The sequence below is a fragment of the Sinocyclocheilus grahami genome, unplaced genomic scaffold (assembly GCF_001515645.1).
Source record: "Sinocyclocheilus grahami isolate Dianchi unplaced genomic scaffold, SAMN03320097.WGS_v1.1 scaffold399.1, whole genome shotgun sequence".
NCBI classification, from domain to species: domain Eukaryota; kingdom Metazoa; phylum Chordata; class Actinopteri; order Cypriniformes; family Cyprinidae; genus Sinocyclocheilus; species Sinocyclocheilus grahami.
Window position 1 is genome coordinate 422,096 of NW_015505578.1, and position 9,307 is coordinate 431,402.

The 9,307-nt window shown below is 37.8% G+C and overlaps 2 protein-coding genes across 6 annotated transcripts in view; one reads left to right on the forward strand and one right to left on the reverse strand.

Moving 5' to 3' along the window:
- Positions 1-1,899: 1,899 nt before the first annotated feature.
- Positions 1,900-5,800, reverse strand: LOC107550489 (nuclear transcription factor Y subunit alpha-like). Of its 5 annotated transcripts, none has more exons than XM_016231777.1 (6): positions 5,691-5,800; positions 4,968-5,056; positions 3,049-3,195; positions 2,680-2,811; positions 2,365-2,467; positions 1,900-2,182 (listed from the first exon to the last, which is right to left on the reverse strand). In XM_016231777.1, exons 2-6 carry the CDS (start codon positions 5,040-5,042, stop codon positions 1,980-1,982), a joined length of 660 nt encoding a protein of 219 aa, XP_016087263.1. In that variant the 5' UTR covers positions 5,043-5,056; positions 5,691-5,800; the 3' UTR covers positions 1,900-1,979. The 5 variants fall into 5 exon arrangements, with proteins under 5 accessions (XP_016087263.1, XP_016087260.1, XP_016087261.1 ...); XM_016231774.1 differs by lacking the exon at positions 5,691-5,800 and adding an exon at positions 5,533-5,684; XM_016231775.1 differs by lacking the exon at positions 5,691-5,800 and adding an exon at positions 5,497-5,684.
- A 78-nt stretch (positions 5,801-5,878) lies between these two features.
- ngrn (neugrin, neurite outgrowth associated) overlaps positions 5,879-9,307 on the forward strand; it is a 9,136-nt gene continuing 5,707 nt past the window's right edge. The window contains exons 1-3 of the mRNA XM_016231772.1: positions 5,879-5,957; positions 7,544-7,765; positions 7,833-7,943. Coding sequence (XP_016087258.1) covers positions 7,545-7,765; positions 7,833-7,943 — 332 coding nt within the window. The 5' untranslated portion in view covers positions 5,879-5,957; position 7,544. The remainder of the gene's footprint in view (positions 5,958-7,543; positions 7,766-7,832; positions 7,944-9,307) is intronic.

The following is a 9,307-nucleotide window of genomic DNA, read 5'->3' on the forward strand; positions in this document are numbered from 1 at the left end:
CCATGCCAAACATCTACAATACGCTGAACAACACCACAATTAGATGGTAAGAGATAAACCTACGTCATTTCCATGTAACTTCCCACTTATAAGTTCATAAACCTGACAAGAACTGTCCATAATGCTAAAAAAGTAGAAAATCAAACAGCTCGCCTTGGTCTTCACTCAATTCATTCAAAATTCTTGTTTGTTCTACTGCCACCTCATTACTAACTGCGTTTTCTCTTTCTCTCTGTGGGTTAATTTACGCTTTGCTATTTAATTGCTTTTTAAATTAAGCTGTACATTAACAGTAATGGCTCTATGTGTGTCCTCTGGAGAAATACAAGACCACAGAGAGAAAACAGATGGGCCCCTCATTTTAGTGGAAGACATGAGACAGGAGGAACACAGGGCATGATGAATTAGGACTGAGTGTTAGTGTTGCGTTGGAGACAATGATTCACAATGGTGAAAATTTGGGCCTTCAGAGTCACTTAAAAAAACACAGCAGAAATTCTAGTGCTATGACACCCGGATCATCTGGGCCACGGCCTCGTCTCCGGTCTGGTTCTGGTCCTGTTGCTCCTGCAGGGGAACGGAAGAGGAAGAGGGTCAATCATTACCTTCACACCTAATTCAGATATGCTTCACTCAGTACCTCTAAACACATTTCACACACAAGCGTTTTCACTAGGGTTGGGACACCATGATTTATAGCATCAAGAAAAGCACTGAATAACCAAGAGAAAGCAAGCTGTCACCTCATGGATTTCCGAGAAGGGCAGCTATTTAAACTTCTTGTTCTATAGAACTGTTTAACGTTAAATAAAATAAAAATGACTTGACAAGACTTGATGAACAGGAATATGCATCAAAATACACAGTTTACCCTATGGTTCAAGTTTTAATGTTTTTGAAAGTGTCTTGTGCTCATCAAGTCTGCATTTCTTTGATCAAAACTATGATATATAAATACAATTAAATATTATTATAATTCAGAATAAGTGTTTTATATTTTAATTGTATTTATTCCTGTGATCGCAAAGTTGAATTTCAGCAGCCATTAACACAAGGAGGATGGAGGTCACCACTGTCCACTTGCTTCTGAGTAAATCATCAAATTCTAGTAAGATTCGTGAAACTAGGATTTTTTTAAGACACTGAATACTATATATTAAAAGAATAGTTTCCATATATATTCTCTCATTATTTACACCCTCATGTTATTCAAAACCTGTATGACTTTATTTCATTAGACACACACACACACACAAAAAGAAAGAATCCTAGTCACTTTCTTCATGTAATGAAAGTGAAATCAGGGATCTAGGGTGACAAATGACAGAAAGCACCATTCACCATTAATGTCATACAAGTGGCCAGTTTGAATTCATATTTGAAAATATGGCATGATATTTCAATTCAAATAATATTTTTAAGTCATAAAATAGCTTTTTGAGATAATGTAAATCACCAATAAACGTCCCCTCCTCTGTACCTCTCATATCTCATTCCCACTTCTGCATATTCAAACTTGCCACAGCATCATCAGTTAATCTGAAACAAAATCATCTATGATGACTGTTCAAATCAAATTGATATCATTTTACCTAAGGGTGTCAGTTTTGAGTTTGAGTGAATTACTTAAATTTTTTGATACTCTTATGGTACTTTTTTTGTCATTTTAAAACTTGACAGACCAGATTCCCAGATCGTTTTCTTTGTAACTGTAACTGAAATAAATTAAAATAGAAAATATCAGATTATATACAGTATATATATATATATATATATATATATATATATATATATATACATCGAGAGAGAGAGAGAGAGAGAGAGAGAGAGAAAATTACTTAAATGTTTGGAAAAACATTTGGGTGAACAATTCCTTTAAGGTAAAATCACTTGTATTTCTGCATGTGAAAAGGCAAGCCCAAAACCAAGGTGATTGAGACTCAACACTGCATGCACACCCCCACACATCTGATGATTAATTAAGGGGATGGTTTAAGTTTGTTAGATACCTCATCAGGAGGTCTTACCATGACCATTCCCCCAGCGTTCACCATGTTTCCAGATACTGGCAGGGTAACGGTGACTGTGCCCTGCCCGCTGTTGGCTGTGGAGGTGTTAGCAGCCCCTGCTGCCTGGACAATCTGAGTGCCTGCCAGGGTGCCTGCTGGGATGGTGATCATGCCTATGGAGGGGAAAGAACAAATAGTTCTAACCTGAATAACCTTCAGTACAAGTGTGTAGAAAGGTATAATCATGCTTGTCAAACCGTGATTGATCATCCATATAATGTTGTTCATGCCAGATTTAATGTACATTGATAGAAGACAGATAAACCAGGTGTAGATATTGTATGTATTTAAATACCCTGCTGCAGAACTGTGCCATCAGCATTCACGGGCTGGTATACTATAGTCTGTCCTTCAGCTGTTTGGGCAACCTGCTGTCCCTGAAGTGTAATCTGCTGCCCCTGTGAAACACAACACATTCATTTATATAGTCCATACAACAAAACCTGTGTGAAGTAATAAAATCTGCCTTATCAGCTGCACAAACTATGGTCATTATAGTTAATAGGGCAGCATTCTCCCTATTTATTTTTCTGGGCATGAAAATCCATAATATTTCCAAATCCAAGTTTAGTCCAACTGAACAGAGAAGAGAATAGAGTATGTTTGAAACCTGGTTCTGGCCCGCAGTAATGGCAGTCTGAGGCTGCTGTATGATGATCTGTTGAGCCTGACCCTGCTGACCCTGCAGCTGCAGAGTTTGACCTCCCTGCAACTGAATCTGACCCGGCTGAACCAACTGGATCTACATATACATAAACAAATCAGAAATACCACAATACAATACAATCTATAAACCACACAAAATAAAAGAAATGAATTTTGCTTAATAAAATGTGCATTCATAGCAATAACAATTCTCATAAAATCATCAACTATGAGCATTAATAAGATATTAAGATAATTTTACTGTTAAGTATATGACAATCTATTAATCTATTGAAGTAGCTTTCCCCACACTGACGAGGAGAGTTGCACTTACCTGCTGAAGCCCTTGAGCTCCAGACATGGGCACCTGCATGATCGTCTGGCCCTGAGCTCCAGACATGGCCTGTACCATGATGGGCTGACCTGAGGAAGTAATCAGCTGCCCGCCACTCACCTGGACCATCAGCGGCTGACCCTGGACCTGAGCGCACACATACACTGAATGTTAGCATGGGGCCAAAGGATCAGATATAGATAATCATCAACACAATATTAGAGCTGCACATGCAGCTGTAGGCATTACACAGGGTATATGGCAACATTTATTATGGAACCTGAAAAATCCAGCCATGTTTTACAGGTTAATTTATAATAAATAATACTAATTAATAAGGGCCCTATAATTTGGGCTGGTGGTAACGGCTGTCATGAGGTAGATCGATTTCCATTCCATGTTTGTATTTTTACACAAACATGATCATAGTGAGAATCCACTCAAAAGTTGGATCCATACAGTGCTGTGAACTCATATGTGTTTGATCAGTGTGAAGTGGTTATAACGTGCAACACACACTGAAGACAAACACCAAGTTATCTTATAGTACTGTCTCCACAGCTATTCTACAAGCTCTTCTTTATAAATTCTGTTCCAGACACATTAAAAGAGGTGAATCCAACTTAAATGGGATTTCCCATTAAAAGAGGTGAATACTCCTGAGCAGTAGCTTTGAAGCCACAGGCAATATGGAACATGGCAGAAAGCTCACTGGACGACCCGGATCATGATTTGTTGTAAGTAAAAGCAAGTCATGCTGGATGAGCTCACATCCTCACAGACAGTGTGACATGACGCATGCAACATCACAAGCCTGAAGGTCGGAGTTCACACAACTACCTGGAGCGCCTGCACTTGCTGGCCTGTAGCTGTAGCGACGGGTGCTTCTGTTTGCAGCTGTACTGCTGTTACGGTGCCATGAGCCTGTGGACATCCCCACATCACACCTTGCTCTGCATCATCTCTTACAGTACTACTAAATGCACTGCTATTGTTTGTGTCCCTTATTTTATGCTTCCTAAGAGTTTAGCAACTTTCTTAATAGGAGGAGCAAAATCTTCCAGTATTTTTTATTTACTTATTTATTTTTTAATTAATTAATTTTTATTTGACTTTATTATTATTGTTGTTGTTGTTGTTGTTTTCATTCAAACTATACATTTTGGGAAATTTACCAGTCACTTGGTGGAACCTTTCAGTGAAAAAAGAAAGTTATTACAGAGAAAGAAAAGGTTACTACATTTTGATTCAAAATTAGTTTTCAATAGAATAACATGTACTAATAAATTGTTCACAGCAAGACCAGTAGCATGCTTTAAGAAAGTAAGCAATATGACAATACAGTATGTATGTATGTATGTGTGTGTATATATATATATACCTCAAAGAAAAACACATTTTCTTTCTGACTCACATTTCTGTTTAAAAGCATGTTGCAAAACACACTGGGTGTGCTTTCTGTCACATAAACCTTGTTTTTATCAGGACAAGTAAGCAATATGACAATACAGTATGTATGTATGTATGTGTGTATATATATATATATACCTCAAAGAAAAACACATTTTCTTTCTGACTCACATTTCTGTTTAAAAGCATGTTGCAAAACACACTGGGTGTGCTTTCTGTCACATAAACCTTGTTTTTATCAGGAACGAGAAAGTTAATTTCAAAGGAGAGAGACTGTAGGCCACTACAAGAACTATTTACCCAGTCCTTTCCTAGAATTGGAAACCACTTCCTGAAGCAGAATTCTCTCATGTTATTTTAAAAATACTACTGCACCTGATACACAGTAAAATTGACAATTTAGATCAGTTTAAAAATGCATAGAAAAACAAATAAAAACCACACTCAAGGAATTTTTTCCATATTAAAAGTAACTGATTAAACAGCAACCGGTTTACATTGGCTCTTACCTGCTGCTGGATTTGCCCATTGGCAGCTTGCACCACTATCTGATCTCCACTGGTTGTAGCAGTATATTGCTCCATTTCTCCTTCCTCACCTAATTTGTCATAAAACCATTTAAAAAAGTTATTCACTTATTACTCAGTATAACCACAACTAGTAGATTTCTATGAAAACAAACGAGGTCTGATGTTGTCCCTAACTGCAGGTTTGGGCCAGTAGCCAGGTGAATTTTGAGACTGAATCTGTATCTTTGTTGAAGGTGCTTAACATTATTATGTACAGCATCTTATATTACCTACTTAGGGCATGTGCGATGTTTTTATCTACACATACAGTTAAGGGCTGAAAAGTTAACAAGGTCTAAATAATATACATTTTCGAATCATTTCACAAACCAATTCTAGGTGGTTTGTTTGGCAAACAACATTTACGTTACCCCTTATTATGAGCAAACCAAGGTCATTAAAATGGGCTGAAATTCAACCTGCTCTTTAATGAACTGTTAGCCCAAAAACAGCCCCATATTTCACAGACATTAGCAGGTCTGTCTTTGTCTTGGACTGCACTAACAGTATCATTCATGTCCAGTGTTTGCGTTTGCGCTCATTCCCTCTCGCATTAACCGATTTGATTTCTGTATTTTTCAGAATTAGTCATTTGGTTGGTCACTGACAAACCAATCCGTGTTGTCAGCTACCATTTCCCTTAGAGCAAGCGCAACCCTTTACCGTTTCTCCGGTTGTCCGGTACCCTTCTGATTGGCTCCACTACAGATCTCAAAAACCCAATCAACACAGTGGTGCGGACAAAATGGCGCAAAATGAGCCACACAGAGAAGAAAGGGGCAGGCTTGAGGCATGTGATCGGCGAACGGAGCCGAGTTTTGCCGAGTGGAAACGATCCGAGTCGGAAAGAATCGAATGACCGGTGCGCATGCGTGGTTAAACTATATGCTTCCGGTGTAATGTCACCGTGAAAGAAGAGCAGAGGGACATGTGAGTGTTTTACAGGCACTGTTTACAAAATGTGTTCACATAGTGTTTGACATTATATCATATGGTTGTATAAGACCAAAGTTCGAGTTATGAAAAACAGTACGGTAAATTTGACTTTTGAAGTGAAGGGAAATTTAAATGCTCAATTATATACATTAGCTTTTGTTCGATAAGTGATGTAGAAATAACGCAGATGAAATGAAATTGAAATGCTCTGTTTTACAAATTTTATTTTATGAAATAACGTGTTTTTTAGTATTTTGAAACACCACAGATGAATAGGGTAAAAATAATATGGTTGTATAAGACCAAAGTTCGAGTTATGAAAAACAGTACGGTAAATTTGACTTTTGAAGTGAAGGGAAATTTAAATGCTCAATTATATACATTAGCTTTTGTTCGATAAGTGATGTAGAAATAACGCAGATGAAATGAAATTGAAATGCTCTGTTTTACAAATCTTATTTTATGAAATAACGTGTTTTTTAGTATTTTGAAACACCACAGATGAATAGGGTAAAAATAAAAAAATTATAGATCTTATTCTTACCATACTTTCCCAGTTGATTAATCACAATACATTATGGCAATTGTTTCGTTTTACAATTTTTCTGAAATGCAATGTTTAAAAATGCATATGATGCATTATACAATTCATCTGCACCAATTTGCATACGTTTACAGAAGAGAAATCTGAAGATTGCATAAAACTAGGTTTAAAATTATTTTATTATTATTATTATTTTGCTAAAGGTTTAAGGGTTTTACAGAGGGATTTCTGGATATCCCTTTTTTATCGTTGTATAAGACCAAAGTTCGAGTTATGAAAAACAGTACGGTAAATTTGACTTTTGAAGTGAAGGGAAATTTAAATGCTCAATTATATACATTAGCTTTTGTTCGATAAGTGATGTAGAAATAACGCAGATGAAATGAAATTGAAATGCTCTGTTTTACAAATTTTATTTTATGAAATAACGTGTTTTTTAGTATTTTGAAACACCACAGATGAATAGGGTAAAAATAAAAAAAATTATAGATCTTATTCTTACCATACTTTCCCAGTTGATTAATCACAATACATTATGGCAATTGTTTCGTTTTACAATTTTTCTGAAATGCAATGTTTAAAAATGCATATGATGCATTATACAATTCATCTGCACCAATTTGCATACGTTTACAGAAGAGAAATCTGAAGATTGCATAAAACTAGGTTTAAAATTATTTTATTATTATTATTATTTTGCTAAAGGTTTAAGGGTTTTACAGAGTGATTTCTGGATATCCCTTTTTTTATTACTTTATAAATCAGAAACTGTCAACAGCCAGTAAAGAAATAGCAGTGCATGAGAAAAACTTTGAGAATGTATTGTATATGTATTGTAATTGAAATCTACAGATGCAAATTCAAAACTAACAAGTGCACAAAAAAACAATCCTTTACTTTCAGTGTACTCTTTTCTTCAGACTTTTCATCAGACTCTTATTATAGAATTATAGATATTATTTGATAAACATTCCTTTTTATATTGGATTCAATTGCAATTTTAGATGTCTCTGTCTTTGTTTCTCTGACTGTACAGAATGGGCACCCCGTGGAGAATGGCCCATATGTTGGCCACCAAACTGGCCCCTCTCCCAGGACCTGCTGCTTGCCAGGTTTGTCGGCATGCTAGTCGAGGCGCATACGGGTGGATGTCACAGAGGTATCCTGATTCTCATCCAAAACAGAGACAACAGGAAGACATGTTTGAAGATGACCATGATATGGATGCAGTAGAAGCCAAAATGAACTCTATTATTAGGTGAGTCCTTATACAGAAGCACAAAAGCAAATGCTGTCTTCATGCATTAACATTATTTCCTGTGCAGTGAAGAGAAGAAAAGGCGTAAAGCAGCAAAGTTTCACATCATCAAGAGGAAAATGAACAATCCTGGAGCCCCAGAGAGAAGACTAAGCTGGGATGCTATTCAGCAGATAAGGTATCAGTATGAATATGTCTGAAATACTTGATTCGGATTGGTCAATCACACAGCAGTCAAACATTTTTAAATAAGTGTATGTTTATAACCAGCATTCAATTGCATGACATGCCTGTGACTGTATAAAAAAAATTTCCTTGAGTGATTTTAATATTTGCTAAGCACAAAAACTTTACATGTTTATCTATTTGATTTGGCCACTCCTATTTAAGAGCTTGGGGTCAGTAATATTTGTTTTAATGTTTATTTAATCAAAATGCAGTAAAAAAACAGTAATATTGTGAAATATTATTACATTTTAAAAAAGCATTTTCTTTCTGAATATATTTTAGAATGTAATTCATTCCTGTGATTGCAAAGCTGAATTTTCAGCAGTCATTACTGCAGTCTTCAGTGTCACATGATCCTTCAGAAATCATTCTAATATACTGATTGCTGCTCAAGAAACATTTCCTTATTATTTAATGTTGAAAACAGTTGTGCTGCAGTTGTGTTTTAGTGGAAACCATGAAACGTTTTTCAGGGTTCTTCGAATAGAACAGGGTTCCTCAAATCTTGCCCTGGAGGGCCAATGCGCTGCAGAGTTTAGCTCCAACCCTGACGAAACTCGGCTACCTGTGAATTTCTGTAACGGGGTTACAGGCAAAGAGGTATATGGCGGGCAAAACACAAGAATAGTCCCAGGGCTAGCGTAGGTCACCGACCATGGCGGCGACTGTAACAACGAGAGAGCAGAGACAGACAACACAGACAGAACATTGGGGTTGATAGACAAGACTGAGCGTTCAGGGGCAGCCTCCCTGGCTGGGTCAGGACAAGACAAAAGTTCACAAACGGCCTCCATTACCATGACAGGACAGGATGAGGATTCCCCGACGGCCTCCATGGCCGTGACAGGACAAGCAGGGAGTTTGTAAACGGCCTCTATAGCCGTGACAGGACAGACAAAGAGTTCCCAGACGACCTCCTTGGCCGGAACAGAACAGGCAGATCATTCACTGACGGCCTCCTTGGCCGGAACAAGACAGACAGAGAGTTCATAGGCGGCCTCCGTGGCCGGAACAGGACGAGCAGAGAGATCATAGATGGCTTCCTTGGCCGGAACAGAACAGACAGAGAGTTCATCGGCGGCCTCCTTGGCTGGAACAGAATAGGCAGAGAGTTCATTGACGGCCTCCATGGCTGGAACAGGACGAGCAGAGAGTTCATAGACGGCCTCCTTGGCCGGAACAGGACGAGCAGAGAGTTCATAGATGGCCTCCTTGGCCGGAACAAAACAGGCAAAGAGTTAATTGACGGCCTCCATGGCTGGAACAGGACAAGCAGAGAGTTCATAGACGGCCTCCTTGGCCGGAACAGGACAG

Bases quoted from the DNA above. Each gene is read 5' to 3' on its own strand.
- LOC107550489 (XM_016231777.1), bottom strand. From the start codon at position 5,042: ATGGAGCAATATACTGCTACAACCAGTGGAGATCAGATAGTGGTGCAA. The intron at 3,196-4,967 runs GTAAGAGCCAAT...GTGTGCGCTCAG, and splicing joins ATGGGCAAATCCAGCAGCAG to GTCCAGGGTCAGCCGCTGAT. The intron at 2,183-2,364 runs GTATTTAAATAC...TCCCCTCCATAG, and splicing joins TGGCACAGTTCTGCAGCAGG to GCATGATCACCATCCCAGCA.